The 26,704-nt window shown below is 40.0% G+C and overlaps 1 protein-coding gene across 8 annotated transcripts in view; it reads right to left on the bottom strand.

Moving 5' to 3' along the window:
- Positions 1–19,088, bottom strand: part of AUTS2 (activator of transcription and developmental regulator AUTS2) — a 1,755,315-nt gene extending 1,736,227 nt beyond the window's left edge. For 5 of the 8 annotated variants that reach the window (XM_073665142.1, XM_073665138.1, XM_073665140.1 and 2 more), the window contains exon 1: positions 18,724–19,087. In XM_073665142.1, the coding sequence (XP_073521243.1) occupies positions 18,724–18,999 (276 nt within the window). In that variant the 5' untranslated portion in view covers positions 19,000–19,087. Of the gene's footprint in view, positions 1–18,723 lie in introns of all 8 variants that reach the window. The other 3 variants (XM_073665136.1, XM_073665141.1, XM_073665139.1) reach the window with 1 other exon arrangement.
- Positions 19,089–26,704: the final 7,616 nt, after the last annotated feature.

Genomic DNA, 26,704 nt, shown 5'->3' on the forward strand with positions numbered 1-26,704 from the left:
CATGGGTATGAAAAAGATGACATCAGGACAACGACCCGAAGCATACATTGAGATTGGTGAAGAAATGGTTCAATGACACTAAAATAGTGCTGGATTGGCCCCCACAGTCCCCAGACCTCAACAGAATTGAACACTTGTGGATAGAGTTGAAAAAAAACCTGGATACATACCCAAGTTAGATGACCAGTATGCAACAACTTTGTGTAGAAGAGACCTGGGATCAGATTTCGGTCAAGACATGTTTGAATCTGATGGAGAGCATGCCCAAAAGGATTCAGGCAGTGTTGAAAGCCAAAGGTGGATTTACAAAACACTAACAAAATAATAAAAAAAAAATTATATTTTTAGGAGCAAAACAGTAACATGACACGAATCTGCATAACTAATCATATGCTAAAAAGTTGCAAGTCAAATTAATGTATGATAGCTAAGATGATTGTCTATAAAATGATGGTAGCCTTACGTTCGAAGCAGTAATGGATGGTGAGATATGGAGCTTGAAAGTCAAAAATTCAAAATGTTATTACCCTTTTGCGCGTCACTGTAGTCACGTAAGATTGCTAAACATAAACCAGATAGATAGACATGGATAGATAGATAGATATGGATAGATAGATAGATAGATAGATATGGATAGATAGATAGATAGATAGATAGATAGATGGATAGATAGATAGATATGGATAGATAGATAGATAGATAGATGATAGATAGATAGATAGATAATAGATAGATAGATAGATAGATAGATAGATGATAGATAGATAGATAGATGATAGATAGATAGATAGATAGATGATAGCTGATAGATAGATAGATAGATAGATAGATAGATAGATAGATAGATGATAGATAGATAGACTGTATATGCAACTTCTGCAGTTCCTGTATAGTTTTTTACTATTATTCATGTACAGTTTTAAACATACTGTATAGTTTTAGCCAATACCTAACTGGATATGTATTTCTAATTAGATGACAAAGACAAAACCGGAAGAGAAATTCTGCACCACAGTTTCTTTGTCATGCTGATTACAAACCAGCAGACGTTGCCATCGAAGATAATTATTATTGATCTGTATTATACCTGTCAGACAGGTGTCGTAAGATCTTGTCTGACAATATTCCCCCATTCCGGTATTGATGAGCCTACGTGAAGTACCATTAAGTAGATTTAGCATGTAATGAAGATGTTCGCTGGCAGTATTCATGCAGGTTCACACGGCTTCACTGGAGTATATGGCTGTACCGGCTGTTCTATTGCAAACAAATCCTTTAATTCTAGATATTGCAAGGATATTTCTGGACAAGAATATAAATTACTGGGGTTGGTAATAGCAGTATAACAGAGCCGTTTCATATAATTGTTAAGGTCAAAGCCTACATTGCAGCAATATTAAGTCATATTTTCAGGTTGTGCCACAGATGCCAGACAAATGAAGGTGTAAATAGCTTTATCTTTATACAATGGCTAGAAAATGTGTCTAACATAGCCTGCCATGTAGCCAGACAAGCCAGCTCATATGTCACCTATGTTGTCACCGTCTTCTACAACTCAATGAAGCGACACAGAAATTTAGTGTTTTTCTCTATAAACCAGGAAAAGCTGTTTTCAGCATAGAGATAATTAAAGCAGAGTAATGTAGGGAAAGAAGAGAGAAATCCACCCAGACAGACTGGAGCTTTGAGAACCTAACCAATCCATACTCTTTGTCATTGTCATTGATCAAAGAAAGAGAAAAAAAACATGGTCCTCTCAATATGTCTAGAGTAAATTTAGATTTTTATTTGTAATATGCAATATAAACATAAATTACCATGTGTTTATTGCAATTTCCTTCTCTTTCGATGTTCTAAAGGATTATAAAAGACAATAGGTCAAGCTGCCCCCTGATGAAGTGATGGCGAAACGCACGTCAGGCCCAAACGTGAGGTGATGTGGCTTATATGATACAGTCTCCCTCTGTTTAATGTTCATAGTGGTCTCTCATGTAGATGTATCACGACTGGCTCACCCATTATATCCTTATGAGGGATACATAGTCATTTATACCATAGCATGCAGCATATTATATGTTTCATGCCTTTGCATTCACTTTTTGCATACTAACTTTCTAGAACCTCTTGTACTTCATTGAATCTCTGTATATTGATATATACTTTTCATTATTAATCGAATGAATTTTCTATGAATTGCTAATTTATACACTTAACAATTGTTCTCCTGCATATGTATCTCTGTCACTTGTGACATTGCATTATTGTAGAAAAAAATCAATATATTAGGAACATCCACTTTTTTTATGGAATTTATCCTTCACCTATTGTATTATTTTTTCTTTGTCCCGTACCACCATATCGATTTCTGTATTTTGGAGCCATTTTGCACATATATTTTAATTCATAAAATTAATGCAAACATAATCACTTATTTCTTGGTTGATATTTGTATGATTTTGTCTCCATATTCATATGTTTTATATGTTAGTAATAAAGCTTTATGTTTCTAAACTATTTCTGGTATGTGTAGTCTTTCTTTAATGGTTTAGTAATAATAATACATGATTATCTCTTAGGTAACCTTTTGGAAATATGCACAAACTACAGTAATGGAAACTTTACATAATGTAGAAAAAAAAATCACACCATAAAGTTCTCCCTAGATGACTTTGTACATTAAGCAAGCGTCAAGCATTATGGATCTGAAATAATCCTCTTAAACCTCTCCAAAGGGATTAATAACCGAAAAACAATATACTGCAAAATTCACAAATGAACTAAATGCACAAATGAATGTGGCATTTTTAAAGATTAGAGGACATTTCCAACTTCCAACAAAATTATGCAATGTATTATTATTATTTATAATTATAGCGCCATTTATTTCATGGCGTTTTACATTTGAAATGTATATGTAATCTATATAAAAGTTAGATAACTTTGTAAATATACAAAGTTACATATTGTGTGTTTATTCTGATTTACAGCCTGTAACAAAGCCCAGAGCTGCAATCACAATTCTGCTTGTTTTCAGTCACATCCCCTAAACTTCATCCCACCCTGCTTGGGACCACTCAACTAGCCAAAGCAGAGAACAGCTAATACAATTTGCGGTTGCTGAAAGGAATCATCATCTACAAATAAGATTGAAGCCAAAATGTTGATAAGGTGCTGGCTGCTCAACAAGTCTGAAGAATGAATGTACATCAATACCGTTCACACCATGCGTTTTTGAAGTGTTTTTTTTTCAGCATTTTTTTAATGAAAATTAAAAGCTACCAGCAAATGCTATGGGATTTTCAGAAATCTCATGCACACCGCTTATTTTTTTCTTGACTGAATTGAAAAACTGCAGTGCTTTTAAAATCTGCAGCGTCAATTCTTTCAGTGTTTTTCATTTATTATGATTTGAAGCTTAAAGAGTACCATCATTTTATATATTTATTTTAATCAACATAAAAATAAGAAACTTTCTAATATATCTTATTAAAGAAATCTGCTTCTTTCTCCTCCTCTCAAAATTATCAATCCTGGGGTAAAATTGTGACTACAGATTATTCCATTACTGAAATAGGAGATGACAGTTGGTGCACATAAAGTTCTATGCAGAACTGTAACTGTCATTTCAAGAGAACTTGCAGCAGAATGCCTGTCGGCCTCCGCTACTCCCTCCTCCTCCATAGAATTTTACAAGCACCAACTGTCATCTCTTATCGCAGTAATGGGAAAATCTGTCTTCACTGAATATAAATTTTACCAATAACTCGACAGTAAAAGATTAGTCCAGGAGGAGAAAGAAGCAGATTTTTCTGATAAGATATATTACAAAGTTCCTTATTGTCTTGTGTATTATTGAGTTATGAAATAAAAGTTAAAACGACGGTTACTCTTTAAAGGGAGTCTGTCAACCCATAGCTGAGATACTTCATCACAAATCAGAGCCAGCAACATCCGGGCAACCATAGTAAAGTGAGGTTGGGTATATCTATGTTTATGTGTTTTGGACTGACATATTCAAGCCATTGGGACATCAACTAAACAAAGATTTAAGTTTGAGGGGTTCATGCTCACCCACTGAACCCTTACAGATAGTACACACCGTTTTATCATTTTAGTTTTTCCTTTATACTGCAAGAGATATTTTTTATAGAATAACAGCTTTAGAATCCAGTATAACACTTTAGTGACTGCTTGAGGGGTGTATACAGTATGAAAGTTTACCTTTACTTTTACAAGGACATTTATTTATTTGCAATGCTCCTCTATCTGGTACCATTGCATGTGCTGTACACAAGTAAATGTGACAGCATTCAAATTTGCAGTTTGCTCGAATTTGACCAGGAAATTCTATTTCTATATCAAAGTTATTAAATGCTAATTGCATGTTCCTTATTATGCACTAAGGTATCTACAGACCCTAGAGCAGGGCTCCTCAACCTGTGGCTCGGGAGCCACGTGTGGCTTGGGGACCCATGATGTGTGGCTCGTGGATGTCTGCCAACTTGGTGCATTAGCACAATGTCTAGCAAACAGCTATGAAGAGCAGGTCTCCAGATGGTGACTTTTGTGATTTGTCCTACACAGAAGAGCAGGTCTGGATGCGCCTATACTGGCAGGGTGGAGAAGGGTGGGGGAATAAATAAGGTAAGCTAGAGATAGGATGATACTATTAGTTAGAAGGGTGTTGAAGTTGGATGCTATAGTATGGGAGTGCTTCATGCGAGAATTCTGAATGGGGGTAAAGTGGAAACCCCTGGATGTAAGTATACTGCCTATAAGAGAGGGGGCACAAGGTGCTTTTTGTGGGAAGATTTAGCTGTCATTAAACCGTTAAACTGGGTTCTGGGTGACATTATGGTGGGTTAAGATGGGCACACTGGATGTGGCTCGTGACCATCTCTCAGAACTGATTTTGGATCTGAAGGTAAGAAAGCTTGAGGAACCTTGCCCTAAAGCATGATAAATGTAGGGTAACGAAATAATAATACCTTGCTGCTCACTTGTCCTGCCCCAGTTCTACACAAAGCTCCAGCCAGGCTCTCCTTTCCTTCGACATGCAATGACTAGTGTTGAACGAGCATGCTCGACACTGCTCGGTACTCGCCCGAGCATCACGCTACTCAGGATGTTCGGCGAGCACCGAGTATTTTCGGGTTACTCGGGCGGGAGCTCGGGTCTCCACCCAGCATGTTTGGCGCTCTTTACAGAGCCAATGAACATGCAGGGATTGCCAGCCAGTCACTGTAATGCCGCAGCCATGTTGTTTGTGGGAATTACAGTGATTGGCTGGCCGCACAGCGTCACCTCGAGTATATAAAAGCGGGCGCCTCCATCTTGGATACAGTCACTCCGGATCAGACAGTGTAGGGAGAGTGCTGCTGAGCTAGGGAGAGATTTATACTGTGAAATAGGTAGTGTAGGGTCTCTAAAGCCTGAGAAATCAAACAAAAAGTCCTTCTGAGGACTAATATCCATCCCAGATATCAGGCAGGCAGGCAGGCTGTATAGGAGACGCAGTGGTTAAACCAACAAACACTGCATTACAGTCCCCATGCTGTTCCCATGTCTTTTCAGCACTGTATGCATGTGTCACACAGCACATGGCCAGATAAGGTTGTAAAATGTTAAAATGACATTTCCCGGTGAATGCATTTGTCACGGCTGAAAGCAATACAAAAGTGCAAAAACGCATAAAAAATGCTACTTGTGAACATAGCCCAAGGTGTGGAGGAGTATTTTTGTTTTTGGTTATTTATTTTACCTTATACACAAGTCTTTACCCTGGAAAGGATGTTCCTTAACATATTTCACAGGAAAGCAGTTTCAGTTTTGTTTTTGAACGTTTTATTGTGAGCCCGTAAAAGTGGCTTAATACCTCTGACCACGTTGTTGACAGCAGTGACCTGGGGGTCATAAATGCTTCCTGGGGCGATCCCCATGCTGTCCCCATGTCATTTGAGCACTGTTACTATCGTTTTGGGCACTTTTTAGGCTTTCTACAGACTGCCTGGGGTGCCGCTGCAAAAATGTTCGGGTCTCCCATAGACTAACATTGGGCTCGTTGCTCGGGTCGAGCACCCGAGTATCACGGTGAGCTCGGCTCGAGCTTCAAGCACCCGAGAATTTTAGCGCTCGCTCAACACTAGCAATGACCTCTTTCAGGACCTTCAATCTTCACCAGGGCTTCTGGTGCTAAGTAGGCTTCTTACGTCACAACACACCAAAGGGATGAAGAGACCAGATGGAGTTTTATGAAGGACCGGACAGGGGGTTGTGACAGTGGAACAGAGGTTTGCCAAAGTATGTATTATTTTTTTTAATATTTTTTACTTTAAACCCTCTCCTGGCCCTCTACAGATCAATAAAACAATGACCAGTCAGCCACCATTTTGCTGAATTTGCCCGAAGCGAGTCACAAAAAAAAACAGATTAAGGAAAATTCGAGGCAACCTCAATTTGCTTTGAACTGATTTGTACATCTCTACAAGTAAATAAAATTAAAAATCCTTATAGTTTGATTAGTCTACAGCTATTCTCATCTAAAAGTATTTTTCGGACTATAAGACGCACTTTTTTCCTCCAAAATTTTGGAGGAAAATGGGGGGTGCGTCTTACAGTCCGAATGTTGTGTGGGGGTATATATATACACTGTGTGGGGTGTGGGGGGAGCGGTAGCCACGGAGGAGCAGGGCACAGGAGGCAGCAGCTGCCTGCTGCAGCCTACACTGTCCCCGCTGCTAAAGAAAATGAATATTCATGCTCCTTAATAGCGGCACGCAGTGTAGCCACAGCGCAGCTCCTGCTGTTGCCGGAATCGACTGTGCCCGCTGTTAAAGGGCATGAATACTAAACCTCTCTCCACGCCCATGGGCGTGGGGAGGGGTGAATATTCATGCCCTTTAATAAGCGGACACACGCTAAAACCCGGCAGCAGCAGGAGCCGCGCTGCGGCTATGCTGTGTGCCGGCTATTAAGGAGCATGAAGTCACTGCTCCCCGCGCACACAGTCCCGGCGTGGGGAGCAGTGACTTCCGGCAGCTGATCTCTCTCGTGAGCCGCGCATGGCAGTGACGTCATGCGCGGCTCACATGGAGAGATCAGTGCGGGCAGACAGGACGCAGCGCTGGAGGAGAGAAGAAAAGTGAGAAGGAGTGTTTATTTTTTTATGTGCAGCCTAGTGGGGATTAGGGGGACCATGCATACTAGGATAAGGATGAGGGGGCCATACATACTAGGGTAAGGATGAGGGATGCCATGCATATCAGGATAACGCTGAGGGGGGCATATATAACAAGATAAAGATGAGGGGACCATACATACCAGGATAAGGATGAGGGGCCATACATACCAGGATAAGGATGAGGGGTGCCATGCATACCAGGATAGGGATTAGGGGTGCCATGCATACCAGGATAGGGATTAGGGGTGCCATGCATACCAGGACAGGGATGAGGGGTGCCACGCATACCACGACAATGATGAGGAGTGCCATGCACACCAGGACAGGGATGAGGGGTGGCATGCATACCAGGATGGGGATTGCTGTGCCATGCATACTAGGATGGGGATTGCTGTGCCATGCATACCAGGATGGGGATGAGGGGTGCCATGCATACCAGGATAGGGATGAGGGGTGCCATGCATACCAGGATAGGGATTAGGGGTGCCATGCACACCAGGACAGGGATGAGGGGTGGCATGCATACCAGGATGGGGATTGCTGTGCCATGCATACTAGGATGGGGATTGCTGTGCCATGCATACCAGGATGGGGATGAGGGGTGCCATGCATACCAGGATAGGGATGAGGGGTGCCATGCATACCAGGATAGGGATTAGGGGTGCCATGCATACCAGGAGAGGGATTAGGGGTGCCATGCATACCAGGATAGGGATGAGGGGTGCCATGCATACCAGGACAGGGATGAGGGGTGCCATGCATACCAGGATAGGGATGAGAGGTGCCATGCATACCAGGATGGAGGGATGCCAGGCATACCAGGATGGGGATGGGGACCACATATAAAAGGAAGGGGGGGTCATATATACCGGGATGGGGGATATTGTCAGAATTGGGGGACATTACCCCTATACCAGTGTCAGCAGAAGACCCTCTCCTCCTTAAAAGTGCATCATGAACACAGTTTTTGCTTACATTTTTTTTTTTTCCTCCTCTAAAACCTAGGTGCGTCTTATGGTCCGGTGCGTCTTATAGTCCGAAAAATATGGTATATTACACATGAATGCGTTCTTTTATTATTAGAGCTGAGCAATGATAAATCGCATGGTTGTCAAACATTTGTAGGATATCTACTGGGGATTGAATCTGTAGTTATTTGCTTGATTTTCTTATGAGAATTTCACTTTCAAGTAATAACATCACAGAACACTCAGTAAGTAAAAGGTTTTATGTATTTAAGTAATTTCCTTAAAATTAAGAGGAATCCCATAACTATTAATGAACAGTGCAGTTCTGTACAAAAGTCAATAATTAAAGCACAGCGGATAATAAAAAGTGCAGTTTATAGAATTAGCAATCAAAAGATTAGATGCAAGGCGCTTACAACAAATTACAATGCAGAGCTGTCCAAAAAGAATATTTATGTAGAGGTTGTAATAGTAAGAGCAGTTAGTCTGATGGTAGAGACCCTTCCACCCAGGCCTATAGACATCATTCCAATTAGTACTAGGGCCACAAAGAATTCATACAGAGGTCATTTGCATCTCTTCATACATACAGTATGATAGAAGGGAGGAATTAAGTGAAGTTGTTCCCAAATATACTCTCACCACTAGCAATTTTTCCTTGCAGTTTTTATTTTACACCTTTTCCATCATTCATTTTGGAGAAAAATAATGGATCAAAACTCTATTAAACTGAACAGTTTCAACTGGGTGGACGCGCCATATGTAACGTGGCGGTAGCCGTGAGCGAGATACTCGTACTCCACACCCCAGTACACTACATAAAAAAATGGGGGTCCTGGCTGGATGTGTGGACTATAGCTGTGATGGCAGACCGCATGGTGCTGTTGTTTTGAGTCGGCCAGGACCAGGTGTTGCAGAGTTGAAGGAGAGAGGCCATAAATAAACGTATTATTACTGAACAATAACTTCTGAGAAACTATGTACAGCAGATAGTAAGCATTCATCTTCATGGACGTTTCTGTTATTACATGGAATACTATCACACACTTCTTCCTTCCTTTCCTGGAGTCACTCTCGCTTTCCACTTCAATTAGCTCTTCTACCTCAACACAGCCTAGCACACTATCCCAGGAGCCTCCTCGTCCCCAATAACGACGCTATAGTCCAGCAAGCAAGAGTCCTGTACTGCCAACTGCAAATTCACGTCCTTCTCATCCTTAGAAGAGTTTTCTATGGCAATATGGCCTCTACTTAGCTATCCGCTTTATTGAGGCCTTTGGTTCACCACACAGGGCATTACCTCTTCATATCGCTAATACTTCCTTCTTCATCCCGTTACCCGTCCTGTTGCAACTCTGTACCGTTCAGTTAGGTTTTCTGCTCCAGGCCCCGATACTTCTTACTTTCCTCTTTTTCACCCTGGACCGACTCCGGACTGTGACTCACTTCTCTGTAGGATCTTACTATCTGCTTGGTCATCTCTCTCTTGCCACAGAACACCCACTGCATGCGGTTCTGCTTCTCAATCAGTCCTGAGGCCTGCGACTGTTGCAGGCTCATCCCTATCTCACATTTTACCCGGAAACTCTCCATTGTGCTCACGCTTCGCTCTTCCCCCTGGGCTAGTCCCAACTGTTAACCCCAACTATTCCTGTCAACTACCCAGTGCTGTGTAGAACACAACTCCATCACCAACAACATAAATCATTAGACATTTCAAACACCATAATGCATAACATCAATTTACATATTCTCGCGGGGGAACGTGGGCAACATTTCCACTTCCTTACACATGCATGTGAAGTTCAGTGCAAAGAGCTCGCACAGCAGCACATAGAGATTATTCTTCATGATATTATGCAGTTGTAGGCACTCCCTGTACAATCATTTTGTCATTCTATACGTCAATGTAATAGTTCAAGCATAACTCACCAATATGGCATCTAAACATGTCATTTTTATTTTCACGGATTCTAAGTAAACCTTCATATGCCTCCATATGAAAGGCATGTAGCAGTTCAGTATGGGCCAATAGATTTACTTTAGTGTCATATTATGGATCTATACAACGCAGATCCATCATTCTGCCATTTGCATGAGACCATAAAGCCTACCTGTAATTTTAGGTGGCTGTCCAGACTAATCTGCCTACTGTGTACATGAGAAAAAACACTATTTCTGGCCATTATATGACTAGTTTCCTGCATTGTTAGCAATTTTATTCTCTTCATGCACCACGAACCAGAAGCTGTGGCACTTTCTGTCTTTAACACCCTCAAGCTCCATCCTGCTTCTTCCCCGACCCTCTCCATAAACTTCTATAGGCAGCTACTGTAATGTCTAATGAGCAGTGCAGAAGATAAAGGTAGGGGGTGACTGAAAAACTGAGAAAGAGGCATTTTTCTTTCATTAGAAATTACAAAACTATGTGTGAAACGCATTGTGAATTTGAATGGATTTGATAATGGTCCTAGCATTTGCTTATATGCACATTGTATAGTTTTGTATCTCCATTTACATATTGATATTGGGGGGCCCATGGACAGGGATACTCAGGGATACATGATTTATTGGTATTGAATTGTGATTCTAATGGTATTTTCTTGTTTAAGTGCATTTCCTTTTACATAATACTAAGTTATTATGTCTTAGGTCTTTCATTTATTTTTCTCTAAGTATGAATTTTTAATGTGTTGTGTAATAAAATGTGATATTTTTATTATTACTTATTGGCCTTTGCATGCATTTTTTTATTTCAGCATATTTAATAAGATACATTACAAAGTTTCTTATTTCCACTTGTGCCATTGATTTATGAAAAAATAAAATGTATCGTTACTATTTAGCGATTTTGTCTTATATTAATACAGTTCATTTAACTCAACATTAAATGTGTTCCACCTTGGTAAATTACATTATATCAAACATTTATATAGTAGTCGTGTGTTTTAGCCAAAAAAGCTTTGAACAAAGAATATCCCTACTTTGTAGGGAAATAGTAATTGTGCATTCTATGACCGAAGCTGACCGTTCTCATGAAGTAGTAACTTGAAAGTAAATTTTGATACACACTGTAGTTACCAACTAGTGCATGTGCATACAGATTTGGTGCTATATTTGTTTGCCACAATCAGGAGTCATTGTAAATAAGTAGATGCATAAATGATAAAAAACATTATACAGAAAAAAAACGTAAAAAATGCACAAAAACTAGAATAAATCAGACCTAATGAGACGACACCGTAAATCTGGGCAGCTGAATAGCAACAGACCCAAGCACCAAAGGAGCTCACCTGGATTTCCATTCTCTAATCACTTTCTATACCTAAGTGGTGGTAATTAGAGATGAGCGAACCTGAACTTAAAAATTCGGGGTTCATACAGGACAGTTAATATCCGGTGCTAAACGCCAAATGTGGACTTCTCCAGGAAGTCCGCTGCAAAGTTCGGAGTTTAGGGGGGAAGTCCATTGCAAAGAGAGAGAAAGAGAAAATTTTCCAGATCAAAAGTTCGGGTCCCCGTTGTTTTCAACGGGGTTCAGGTTCTGGTTCAAGTTCAAGTAAAGTTCTGGTACGCGAACCGAACTTTGGAATAAAGTTGGGGTTGGCTACCACAACCCGAACTTTCACGGGTCCTCTCATCTCTACTGGTAATTTGTGTTAATTCCATCATCTAGATTCAGTACACAATATAACCAATCCCAATGTAAGTGAATAATCCCTCTAATGCTATCTTCACACACAGCATTTTTGCTGCGTTTGTTTCTGCAGCCAAAACCTGCACTCTTGGCAGTAAAGATGCTCAGTTCAAAACACGTTTCGTGTTTTTTTCAGTGTTTTTTGGGGGTCCGGATTACATGTGCACTTTGTCTACAGCATGTGTTTAAAAAAGATAGTTTTATCCATCAAAAATGCTGCAAAAAATGCTGCGAAAATGCATGCTGTATTTTTACAGTGTTTTTTTCACTTTCTCATTGCTTTCTATGGGTGAAAAAAAACGCTGCAAAAACGCTGAAAGAATTGACATGCTGAAGATTTTAAAAACTCTGCAATTCTCAATCTAAGTCAGGAAAAATAACAAGTGTGTGCATGAGATTTCTGAAATTTCATGGCTTTTACTGGCACTGAAAAAATGCAGCTTTCAATCTGCATAAAAAATTGCAACAAAAAACAAACCACTTAAATGCTACATGTGAATATAATCTAAGAACTAAATGTACTAAGAAATGGAAACAACAGGCCTGTGCTCAGGGCCACAGCATCTACGTAAAGCCAATTTGTCAAAGTTTTTGCTCATTTTCAGTGAAATAGTATGAATTGAGTGAACGAGGAAAAATGAGGCACAAGGATATTTGAGGTGGAATGAGATGAGTAGGCTTGTGACATTATATTGATCTTTCTGACTCTTCAGGAAAGGGAACAGGATTTTCTGTACTAGACGAACATGGCAAGCTACATTCTATTCTGTCATTACTGCCTTGTACTATCACTTATAATTTACTATCAGCGATACCCAGGAATCTATTACTATTAAACATTATTCTTTCCTAATAATGAAAGAAATTTGGTCAAAACCCCCCACGAAGACGACTTACTATTACATATTCTGTCATATGCACAAGAACTCAACTGCAATGTACATACATGCAATGTAGGATTGGGGTGCCAAGGACCCACTAGTAATATTAATACAGGGGGCCCACGGCTAGATGCAATATTACCTGTCCCTCATTCACAAATTCACCTATGCTGCTATATCAGTGGTGAGCAATTAATTTTCCTGAGGGGCCACATGAGAAACTGTGACTGAACCAATAGACTGAAATTGATTCTGCTCAATATAAATATTAACATATTAATTACAATTATAATTATTATTTTATATTAGAAATTATCACTTAATATTGAGCAGAATTAAGTATATTGACACCTTCCTGTATATAAGCCAAATAAGCCTGCACACAGCCCCTTATATACAATATGAGCCCCCCCACAGCCCTTTACATACAGAATGAACACTCACTTAGCCCCTCTATATACAGTAGGAGACCCCCAAATAACCTTTATTTGCAGTATGAGCCCCCATATAAACCTCTGCATACAGTATAAGCCCACACATAGCCTCTCTATATACAGTGAGGCCCGACATAGCCTCCTAAATACAGTATAAGCCCCAACATAGCCTCCTAAATACAGTATAAGCCCCAACATAGCCTCCTAAATACAGTATAAGCCCCAACATATCCTCCTATATAGAGTATGAGCCCTCACACAGCCTCCTATATACAGTATAAGACCTCACATAGTCCTCTATATACAAAATGAGCTCCACATAGCCTCTTATACACATGCAAATATCCCAAACACATATGATAATAAAAACAACACATACTCACCTCACTCCTGTTCCCCGGCGAACAGCTCCAGTCTCTAGTGTAATGTAAAGTCTAGTGTAGCGATGTAATGACTTCATTGCATCTGCAGTCTCACATGTTGATTGGTGGAAAAAGGACCCGGCGATTCCGTCCTCCATCAATGTATTCACAGCTGTCTGCATCCCGTAGATGTGGATAGCGGTATAACCAGGCAGCGGGCGGTAGGTAGGGGCATGGTTTGGCTGTTTTCAGCCCTTCAGCTGTCTCGGTCCCCATGCTGGACTGGAACAGCCAGAGGGTCGGATGTGGCGTGTGAGCTGCACTTTGCTCAGCTCTGAGCTTTGTAATATACTGGGTAGTTTGTAAATTAATTAGATTCTGCCTTTGTAAGAACTGCATTCAGTTTACTGTAGTAAGCACCACTCATGTGGGGAACCGCTCCTGCACAGGAGCCCACCAGGGGGATTCGCCTGTTCCCCTGTGGACCAGTCAAAGCTTACATACATGCATAGCTTTGCTGTTATACACAAGCTTTCCCATGCGTTTACCTTGCATATGATAAGAAATTCAAGAAGCATTTATAACAAGACTTTGCATTTGCATGTCATTCATAGGATGCGGGTTAGTGTTAATATTACCATATATTAAAGTTTGTACATTAATAAATTCCATCTGCAAAATGACCACACAATTGTCTTTTCACTGCATCATAGAAGTATTATTTTTAAGAGACATGTGATAACGTCATAAATGAGATGGCTAATTTTACATTTTATTTTATGGGGTAATATGACCACTTATGATTACTTTTGTGCATATTTGAATAGGTTGAATGATTAGATTGTATTATAGGATCATTGACATTATGCAAAAACTACATTGCGCATCATTACATTCTGCATTAATTAACATTTATGTTATTAAGCAACACTTCATTAACCAATATTGTAGACTTTATTGAAAACATTACTTTTAAAGCAATTGGTGACATATAATGGCTCTAAAGGCTTAATATACAGAACATAACAAGCACCTATGTAGTAGAATCCCACAGCGCAGCAAATATAGACAGAATTTAGTCGCCTTAACATGTGGAAATCATAGCAAAGGATTCTCCATAGAAAATTAAAATTGGTGAATTCCAGAAGTCACACTTTAAAGACACCATATATATACATATATATATATATATATATATATATATATATATATTATGTAACACTAGTTACAGTTCCCTTCTACACATGAAAAGATGTCTACCCATAGCTTACAATGAACTAACCTCCATTTTTTGTAAGTAAAGCTCATTGAGTAATAACACAGTTTAAATCAAATGGTTTTATTGTCTTCATGTATCTTGGCCATAATGGAGTGCTGCTGCGCTCTCTTTTTATATATCTTATGCAGTTTCTGCAGCTTGCACCTGTTCACATTTAGGATGTGCTGGTCAGTTCTTTTTACATATTACAATGAACTAAAATATAATATTAAATAATACCAACCTTACCAATCCCCTGCTGCACCTATGCATAAGCCAACACTTTCCTGGTCCACTGCTGCAAATCAAGTCATTTCTGGTGCCAGGTGAATAAATGCCAGGGGGACCAGGTAAGCATTGGCATGGGAGCAGTGGATTGGTAAAGAATTACTTCTTTTGATATTTTGGACCATAGTAAGCTTTTAAAGGGGTTGCCCAGGCTTGGGACAAAAGTCTGTAGTCATTCTGTGAGTGCACAGTGCCGAATCGTGCCAGCATGCAGTGTGAGTGATTTTTATTCTTGCGGTCACATGCCCAATAGCCTGATCCGACTTTTCTGAATTCACTTTTATTGAGAGAAGCCGGATGTGTTTCTTTGGCACATGATCGAAAATATGCACACATGATTGCAAGTGACGGCTCACTCGCACTGGTAATACCAGAAAATTGTGCCAGCGTGGTACTCTCCAGTCACATAAAGTGACTACAGACTTTTGTCCCAAGCCTGGACAACCCTTAAACATTTTTAATGGGGTTGAGCAACCTCTTTACCTTCAGAATAAGGATCAGTCATTGAGTCTTAGATTTTTGCTTAGGCTTGCTACATTTTCTTTTACGATTGAGTCTTACACTCATTTGTGCCAGATGGTGAAATAACAAAAAATTACCAAGATCCAAGAATTCTTAAATATTCTAGAGAACACTACGACCATTCATCCTTTCAGGTATCTTACATCTATGAATTATGTTGTCAAGGGTGAAAATGTCTAATTTAAGGAGTATGAAACTAAGAGAGTTGTATTCTCTGGTACAAACAACCCAGAATAAAATTCATTGGTCACCGTGTAGAGGTGAAATGTTCTGAATGCCTATGGTCTTCTCTTGTGAAGAATCATTTAGTAAGTTACTGGAAAATGACAAAATGAGCACACTGATATTATTGCAGTTGCAATAAAAGTGCAACTCCCATACCATAGAGAAGAAAGCATCTCTAAGGCCACGTTCACATGTTCAGTATTTGGTCAGAATTTTACCTCAGTATTTGTAAGCCAAAACCAGGAGTGGGTGATAAATGCAGAATTGGTGACTTGTTTCTATTATACTTTTCCTCTGATTGTTCCTCATCTGGTTTTGGCTTACAAATACTGAGGTAAAATACTGACCAAAAACTGAAGGTGTGAACGTGGCCTTGGGGTTGAGATCCCCACACATCACAAGAATGAATGTACCACTCCACCATGGAGTAAGCATGAAGCCATGTTCACACGTTGAGTATTTGGTCAGTATTTTACATCAGTATTTGTAAGCCAAAACATACAGAAGTGGTGAAGTGTTTCTATTATACTTTCCTCTGACTGTTCCACTCCTGGTTTTAACAAATACTGAGGTACAATGCTGACCAAATACTGAACGTGGTCTAACTTGGAGATACAGAAATCTCTGATCAAAGCTGAAGAGATAAGGTGCTCAACAAGAGCAGTGGAAGTCAATATAACCATTGGTACAGTCTAAGCTCGTAGACCATCACTGATCCCAACTTCAGCTATATCTCATGTCACTTATGGACTTTAACATTTTTTTTTATTTTAGATCTCTTTAAGTTCCTTACATATCTTGATTAAATTCTATTTAGTTACAAAGTGTCGCCCAAGGTGAACAATTCTGACAAATATTTCACAAGCGAACCTTGAGGAAACTGCCACAGCTAAGGTACACTTCTATATACTTTGTAATAAATAGTCACATCACAGATGAAACTTGATGTTGAGTGTTCTGGCAACTTTCCCACCACACATCCTACATAGCTCAAGTATGAAAAATGTTCACTTCACACACAGGCATAGCAGTCTGGAATCCATTTCTCAACAAGTGGATGGACTGAATCATGTACTGAACCCTAAACACAGATGTTTGTTCTGCTGGCAAAAAAACAATAACAGCTGGTGGAACCAGTAAAATTTGGTCAAAAGCATAATGCAAAACACATCCAATGTCAATGTAATGCAGCCACAACAATCCATGTCTGTAGCTGCTCTGGGACATTTCCTAAGGCAAGCAACAGTATGGAACATTATTTGCTTTCTAAAGAAAATATGATTCATTGATAAGAAAAGACAGTTTCAATTGCAAAGTGATTCACTAATTATATTGCAACACTTGAGTGCTGACAGTGTGTAAACCAGCCAGAGATGTAACCATCCAATATTTGTGATTAGCCGACTGTCCCATAAACAAAACTATTAATTGTAGCATTACTAAGAAATGTATATCCACAACCTGCAAATTATAATGGGCCTCATGCTCATCATATAGCTGCATGCAGCCCAGGATTACAGTATGGAATCCATTCATTTTGTAAAACATATCAGGTTAATATTCTAAAGAATCCCATTTGATCAAATCCAATTAGTCAGACCCCATCAACAGAACGATTATTGTCAACCATCACGAATATTGGTTGCTATATCTATAGCCGTCTGGCACTAAATAATCTCAGCGGTGTCAATAAAAGAAAAGCCCATATCATCCATACACATATCAGATGATCTCCCAGTAAGATAACCTTGAACAATGAATCTGGATTGTTTAAAGCCACAAGTAGAAGAAGCCTAAGGAAATGAATGACATCATAGCATACTTCAACTCAGTTACTACAGCATGCATGGGCATCACACCAGACATAAAACTAGTGGCATTGCTGATCATTGGCATTATAGGATTAATGCAGAAAAGGGACATCTATATCCAAACAAAGCGAGAGTTTCCATCAGACTGGCCCCCGATACACAGTCATGATCAGCAAGCACCAGAACAATTGATATCTAAGGCAATATATCTTGGGACGTATCTATCTATCTATCCATCCATATCTATCTATCTATCTATCCATATCTATCCATATCTATCTATCCATATATATCTACAGTATATATCTATATATATATCTATCCATATCTATCTATCCACATCTATCATCTATCCATATATCTATCCATATCTATCTATCTATCTATCTATCTATCTATCTATATCCATATATCTATCCTGTCCTGTTAAAGCGCTGCAAGTGCCCAAGTGTCATCAATAAAGCAAGGTTTTGCCAGAGATCAGTATAAAATCACTTTTGCACAGACAATAGCAGGACAAGCCTTTAATATAGGACGTCAGCAGGGAGGATTTGATTTGCTCATTAACCCCTCCAGCAAGGATGAGATCTCAGTGTAGCAGCCAGGGCAGCAGAATGAATAAATGCACAGTATAGTCAATGGATCTGGATCCAAATGTCATCTAGCAGCATCATGTCCTTCTAAACAATACCCTGCTAACTCCACCACTCCCAGATCATAGTCATCAAACACACAGCCAGAAATAAACTGAACATTCAACTGGGGATGTGAACTGGAGCAGTTAACCAGTTAATGGCACGCAGGTATGATGAATCCACCCCATCCATTATACACAGTCAGTTCATTTCCATTCTGGCTGTAGCTATTAACCCCATTTTTGCTGGAGAGATGAGAGGGAGCAGCTGACAGCCCTGAGTACCCATTCTATCATCATCATCATCATCATCTGAAAGCTTGCTGCGAAAGGATTAAAATGCAATCTGCAGTGACAAGGGTCCTACCTCCGCCTCCCCCCTCGCCCTCCTCCCTACACTCCAAAACATTAGGACCTTAAATGAACCCCCATACAGCAATGCACACACACCCTTGTGCCTTACCTCCAGCGCTTCCAAAGTCACAAAGCTGCTCATTGCAAATCCATCAATGATGTCTTCTTCAGCCGAGGAGGACTCTTTCCTCTTTCTCCTAGGGGGCTTTGGTCTGGACAAGGAAGAAGCAGTCGGGTTCCCATTGTCTTCTTTCTCAGATCCAGAGGAAGAAAGCAAAGAGCCGGTCCTGGAAAGCCCTAATCCTCCTTTGGACCTTATATCCCTATCCCTGTGGGATTTGGATCTCCTCTTCTTGCGATAGCCATTGCACCGTGGGCCATCCATTGCACTCACAGCAGTAGCAGCAGCACAGGCAGCAGAAGCAGCAGCAGCAGCAGACACCAGCAACCACCCCTCTCCCTCTCCCCTTCCCCACCTCCTCCCCTCCTGATACAGAATAAATAATAAAATAAACCCCACCACGGTCTGCAAAAGAAGAAAAGCAGAGAGAAAAAAGGCAAAAAAGAAAGAATCAAGAATGGAAACCTGGGAAGCACATTGCTCCTTCTCTGGTGCAGGCAGCAATGTGCAGCTACAGTAGATAGTGTGATTCCAGCACACACACAAGCCAGAAATTCCTATAAGGCTGCCAGGGAAAGTAATGGCTGATCACAGCCTAGAAATCTGGAGAGGAGAAGGCTTTGATCAGGAGTGGAGGTTAAATCATTCCCCCCTCCCTAAACAAAATCATGGAGCTTTCCACCTGATGTATTCCAAGGCAATGTTTAACTCTTTGTTACTGTTGCTTGTTCTTCCAGAACTCCATGATGCATCCCTTGGCTCAGTGAGGAACTTCCAGTGTAGATGATGACCCCCTCCCCTTGTCCTCCTCTTCTTCTGCTGCTAGGTTCTCGTCTTCTGTTCTCCTCCTCAGTGACAGATGCATCCAGACTAGGCAGACAGAGGAGGGGCAGGAGACTGGGTGGGAGACAAGGAGAAGTGCACCCTCTTCTTCTTCCTCCACATACACAATGCTGGTAGTGACAGCTGAGGCAGTGCCCGGTGCTCGGGATGATGTGCCACCTCCTGATCCTCCAGCGCTTCTGCTCCACGGGAGGTCAGGGCGATGCTCTGTGTCTTCTCTTCCAGGCCAGAGAGGAGGGGGCTCAGTGCACAGCCCTTCCTCCAGCTCCAGTCTCCTGTGCTCTCTGCTAAGAGGCATCCACAACTTTTATTAACACTACAGCTCTCATCATCCTCAGCACATACATCTGCACACATGCACCTATGGATGACAAGAGGACAAGTTCTGCCACACGTGTACAGAGAGGAGGAGCAGTGACATTACTCATCCCACCTATGTCTGCCCCCAGAGATCAGGCAGAGTGCCACACACTGAGCACCTCTGCATACTGCCACCTCTACAAAGTGGAAACCCATGTCCCTGCAACTGAAGAGAAATATATTTAACCCTATAGAAAGATGAAAACATAACTTTTACCTTTATTGCATATACAGTTTAACTGTTTATGGAGCACTATTGTAATATTAGATATGTCCCCCACACCTGCGGTGTTTAGTTGTGTTTCGAATAAAAAATATAAAATATACAGTACAGACCAAAAGTTTGGACACACCTTCTCATTTAAAGATTTTTCTGTATTTTCATGACTTTGAAAATTGTACCTTCACACTGAAGGCATCAAAACTATGATTTAACGCATGTGGAATTATATACTTAACAAAAAAGTGTGAAACAACTGAAAATATGTCTTATATTCTAGGTTCTTCAAAGTAGCCACCTTTTGCTTTGATGACTGCTTTGCACACTCTTGGCATTCTCTTGATGAGCTTCAAGAGGTAGTCATCGGAAATGGTTTTCACTTCACAGGTGTGCCCTGTCAGGTTTAATAAGTGGGATTTCTTGCCTTATAAATGGGGTTGGGACCATCAGTTGTGTTGTGCAGAAGTCTGGTGGATACACAGCTGATAGTCCTATTGAATAGACTGTTAGAATTTGTATTATGGCAAGAAAAAAGCAGCTAAGTAAAGAAAAATGAGTGGCCATCATTACTTTAAGAAATGAAAGTCAGTCAGTCCGAAAAATTGGGCAAACTTTGAAAGTGTCCCCAAGTGCAGTTGCAAAAACCATCAAGCGCTACAAAGAAACTGGCTCACATGAGGACCGCCCCAGGAAAGGAAGAACAAGCGTCACCTCTGCTTCTGAGGATAAGTTTATCTGAGTCACCAGACTCAGAAATCGCAGGTTAACAGCAGCTCAGATTAGAGACCAGGTCAATGCCACACAGAGTTCTAGCAGCAGACACATCTCTTCAACAACTGTTAAGAGGAGACTTTGTGCAGCAGGCCTTCATGGTAAAATAGCTGCTAGGAAACCACTGCTAAGGACAGGCAACAAGCAGAAGAGACTTGTTTGGGCTAAAGAACACAAGGAATGGACATTAGACCAGTGGAAATCTGTGCTTTGGTCTGATGAGTCCAAATTTGAGATCTTTGGTTCCAACCACCATGTCTTTGTGCGACGCAGAAAAGGTGAACGGCTGGACTCTACATGCCTGGTTCCCACCGTGAAGCATGGAGGAGGAGGTGTGATGGTGTGGGGGTGCTTTGCTGGTGACACTGTTGGAGATTTATTCAAAATTGAAGGCATACTGAACCAGCATGGCTAACACAGCATCTTGCAGCGGCATGCTATTCCATCTGCTTTGCATTTAGTTGGACCATCATTTATTTTTCAACAGGACAAAGACCCCAAACACACCTCCAGGCTGTGTAAGGGCTATTTGACCAAGAAGGAGAGTGATGGGGTGCTACGCCAGATGATCTGGCCTCCACAGTCACCAGACCTGAACCCAATCGAGATGGTTTGGGGTGAGCTGGACCGCAGAGTGAAGGCAAAAGGGCCAACAAGTGCTAAGAATCTCTGGGAACTCCTTCAAGATTGTTGGAAGACCATTTCCGGTGACTACCTCTTGAAGCTCATCAAGAGAATGCCAAGAGTGTGCAAAGCAGTCATCAAAGCAAAAGGTGACTAATTTGAAGAACCTAGAATATAAGACATATTTTCAGTTGTTTCACACTTTTTTGTTAAGTATATAATTCCACATGTGTTAATTCATAGTTTTGATGCCTTCAGTGTGAATGTAGAATTTTCATAGTCATGAAAATACAGAAAAATCTTTAAATGAGAAGGTGTGTCCAAACTTTTGGTCTGTACTGTATATATATATAAAATATAAATTACCAATTAAAGATACTTTTATAATGAATGGCTTCCCAATCACAAGATATCAGTGTGCTCCTAATAAAAAAAATATATATAAATTATCAATTAACGGTAGTGGCATAATGAAAGGTTACCTAATCATAAGATTTCAGTGTGCTCCTAATAAAAAATATATATAATTTATCAATGAAAGGTACTGGTATAATGAAAATTTACCTAATCATAAGATATCAATGTGTTCCTAGTAAAAAAAAAAGGAAAGTAAGGGTTAATTCTGCCAGTGAATTAAGGATGAAAGCTAATTGGTATCCAGAAATGCATTTTATTGGTCAAGGCGTTTCGCAGTTTAAAACTTCATCATTGGGACAAACCACAATGTGCCACATTGTGGTGTGCACTGTGTTTTGTCCTGATAACGAAGTGTTAAACTTCGAAACGCATTGACAAATAAACCGCATTATTGGATGCCAATTATCTCTCATCTTCGATCCACTGGCGGTGCAGAATTAACTATTTCTTTCCATTTTTTGTTTATATCGATTTGTTGGTCTACAGCAGCCTTAAGCCTATTAGTGGTTGTGGTCACACAACCATACCAGGTGAGCACCTTTGCCTTTGGTCTCCCCACTGTTACTCGGATAAAACCCTATTGCGCTTATTATTTCATTTTTATTTACCTCTCGTAATAAAAATATAAAATATATAACTTACCAAAGGTACCGGTATAATGAAAGGTTTCTTAATGGTTTGATATTAGTGTGTTGCCAGGTCCCAGCAGTCCCATTTGTGCCTTGCACTCCACACAAAAGAGCATTTCTATTGTTGTCCCATTCCAGACCTCTTTAATGGGGTTTAACTCAACTGTAGAGTGAACACACAGAAAACAAAGCCCTATAGAAATCAATGTAGCGCATGGATGTGTTTCGTCCTCCAAAACTAGAGATATACTTCATAACTGCTGGATTTGATCATGTAATTGATTGATGTTATATGTAGATGATTTCCCTCTATACACTTAGGGCACATGAATATAGATGAAGCAAATACCCTTTTAGTGATATAATCACTGACAGAATTCAGATGTCATGGTTATCAGGGGTGGACATATCATTGGTACAACCTGTGCAGCTGCACTATGGCCCAAGAAGTAAGGGGCCCACTACCACCTCCAAAGCTGCAAGCAGCTTCTTTCATAAACAGAACTATTAGCCTGCAAAGGGCCCATATACAGTTTTTGCACAGGGGCCCTTTCCTCTCTGTGTCAGCCACTGATTGTTCTCATGAGCCCACTAATAAAACCATTTATTTAATACCTTTTATTCTAATGGTGGAAATATGGCCTAATCCTTGGTGATCACTGCTTTTATGCCTGTCACCAGTGGAAAAAAAACACATTGACAATCTATCACTTTATTGGTGCCAACATTTGCATTATCAATGATTAAAGGGAATCTGTCATATAAAATAATGCTATTAAACTGCAGATATGGGGTTAATCTACAGGTTAATAGCGCTCTGAAGCTGCCTCAGAGCTCCGCTGCCTGAAGGAAATTAACTTTATTCTCCCCGGCAACCTCGCTCTTTCAGTCATAAAGGTGGCAGTGGAACAGTTCAGTCACCACTCTGTGTATAGAGAGCAGCGGCTGTAACCGCGATCCCGGCACTGACTGACAGCAGCTCAGCATTAGTGCCGGCTGTCAGTCACGGCCAAAGGCATAGTTACAGCCGCCGCTCTGTAGAGAGCAGTGACTGAACCCACACTGGCGCAACCTCTATGGCTGAAAGAGCAAGGCTGCCAGGGGAATAAAGTTAATTTTCTACCTGCCGCGGGACTCTCAGTGTGTGCGCCGGGCACCTTCAGAATGCTATTAAGGTTAATAATGCTGTTTTTCCCTTTAATGCACCAGTGCTCTTCATTCACTAAAAAACATAACTAAATATAATATTTAAAAATAAAACATTCTATTTTCCTATTTATTCATTTGTCTAAACATTATATTTTTAAGAAAAATTATAAAAGAGAAATTTTTAAAAAATATATCCTGTACAACAACCAATGTCCATATTCCTTGTTAGGGTATATTAACCATACAGAGTGATGTTTCCAGAGCTGGAATCCTGACAGTTAGCCAAACCACAGAGCTGCTAAAAGGCACAATTTCTCAATGGAGAAGTCAAAAATGTTGATAATAGGAAATTGTAATCTGCAGTTGAATCTTCATGTATTGCCCACCTGCAAGCTAAAGTACAAAGAGAGTTACAAGGTGGAAAAAGTGTAGAAATCGGGCAGAATCCTCCACAATGTGAGATACCATAAATGTCAGAGTAACTCACATTCAGCTCTGCAGACATTAATATATGAACTACTAAAGAAAAACCAGGAGGCCATCTGTGACTCTCCTGTGAGAGTAGAAAGCTAATCTTGCTTTCTCAGGCTCTTTATATACGGCGTATACTGTACCACTGCTGGGGATCTCGTGACAAATCATGGGATCACAAGGTTACTGACGGACCTTAAGGGTTTGTTCACAATGAGTTTTTACTAGGTGGAAAAAACGAATGTGAAATCCACATCAGAAATCCAAGCGTTTTTCAATTTTTCCAGATTTATTTGCAGTTTTTTTTTATTTCAATGTAGATTTGGTGTAGATTTCAAAGGTAATCTGAAATAAAGGCATGGTTTTTAAAACTAAAAAAAAACCTAAACATGCTATGTGTTTTTTTCCCATTGAAATCCAGTCAATAGACAGCTTCTTCAGAGAGTATTGAGTGGATTTTGGAATGTAATCATACCCTAAAAGCTTCTGGATCTTATTTTGCCTGGATCAGTTGAGTTGTCACATATGTCACAAATTTGGCTGATATTGCAGCTTGATTTGCAAAAGTCGACAGTAATGTAGAGAGACGTAACATATTTGTGAACACATCTAGGCAAACAACAAGGTATAAAGGCGTTATTTTTTTTTTTTTACACTTTAAACCTATGTTCTTATACTATCCTTCTTTCTATTCCTTCTTTCCTTCCTTCTTTCCATTATCCTTCTTTCTATACCAGAAGGACAAAAAGTAGATGAATTAATCTTTTTAACCCAAAAAAACCCTAAATGACCTTGATAGATTAAAAAACCTAAATCTACGAAAGCCGTCAGTGAAAATTTTTGCTGATAAAAACAGGTTGAATTGAGAGCAAACCAAATACTTCTCACAACTGAGAACTTGCTACACTCGTATCTGTCCAGGCTTTCCTACAGAATGAACTCAACGTAGATAGATTGTACGTATATTGATATTGCACGCTGGAGCAAGCTTTAAGAGCAGAAAAGAATGTTTAAGGGGTTGTTCGACAGTGAAATACATTTTTTTCAGCCATGGATGGTTAAAAAAATAAATTGAGGAATACGCACCTTCCAGATCCCCTGCGAATGCAGCGCAGGCCAATTCGAAGGTCTGCAACACCTGCAGAAGTGATGTATGCATTGTTCATAAGTCACAGGACTACTGCAGCCAATGAGAGTTAAGAACGCATCATCAAATTTTTCTCTGATATTCTCTTCTAGTCACCTGACTGCTGCAGCCAATCATAGCCTGTGTTGGATCCATGGTGCTTTGGAAGGCGGGTATTCCATTTTTTTTCTTATTTTAGAATCAATTATGATTGAAAAAAAATTATTTTGCTGTTGGACAACCCATTTAAGGCTTTTGATATACATTAGGCTCAAAGAGGATTAGCAAAGATATATTTGGTCTAATATTATGTAATATTTGCACAATTCCAATTTGTAATTATTTACTAAATAGATACAAATCTGAGATTAAAACAAAGGTTCACCTCTCCAGAAATGTATCTCTTTCTGTTAGGGCAGGTTCACACGACAGCGTAAAAAATCCTTCTGTTTCATCCAGAAAAGTGGGAGGATTTTTTCTCTTTTGTCATCCATGTACAATCCGTTTTGTTATTCAGCAGCTATTGATCATTTACAGATCCAAGTACAGTCTGCAATTGCATTTATCTCTAAAAATCGGATGACATACTGATGGTCCGTCTGGCAACTGATTTCTTTCTCACACCCATAGACTTGAATGGCTGAATCTCATTCGATTTTCGGAGGAAAAGAGTACATGCCGCGATTTTTTTCACATGCAGATTCAGTGAGTGAAAACAATTGTTCATCTGCACGGCCCCATTGGATAACATTGGCCTGAGTGTGATCCGTTTTTTAACTCTCTAGTCCATGCAGTAAAATACACACGTCTGGATGTATTTTGTATATTTTGTCATTAGAGAGAGAAGAGGGACTCTTGCATTGTTAGCTAAATAAGTGGCTAGATAATTTTAGGAACTTTCTATTTAGGGAATTTCAGGTTTAAATAATGAACCTAGAATTAAAAAAATATATGCTTAGCTATGTTCCTAATCAAATATCTATAGAATATATATAGAACTTAATAGTACGTTCCAGGTCAAAAGCTACACTTGTGGCTTGTGTTTGACATAGGAACATTTTTATTTTATTTTGTAAGTTATTGATATTATGTGTGTGGAGGGGGCTGGCTGACTGGTTTATTTTAATAGCTAAGCCAATCTCTTTATGGTATTAATGATCCATTGCCAAAGAAGAGGTCTTCTCTTGCCAAAGAAGAACAGCAATGGATATTGTAGCGCCCCGAGGGTTCGGTCGTTACAGAGGCATTGCACCTCAACCAGAGGTGTGATGTCCCACTCCCGGGTAAGGATGGTGTGTGGACCGGGACTTAGTTAGCTGCATGCATCACACACACCCCATTTCCGGGGGACAGCTCAAC

This window comes from Phyllobates terribilis, unplaced genomic scaffold (genome assembly GCF_046119375.1).
Source record: "Phyllobates terribilis strain yellow unplaced genomic scaffold, ASM4611937v1 Scaffold_2__4_contigs__length_985480577, whole genome shotgun sequence".
In the NCBI taxonomy this organism is placed as follows: Eukaryota; Metazoa; Chordata; class Amphibia; order Anura; family Dendrobatidae; genus Phyllobates; species Phyllobates terribilis.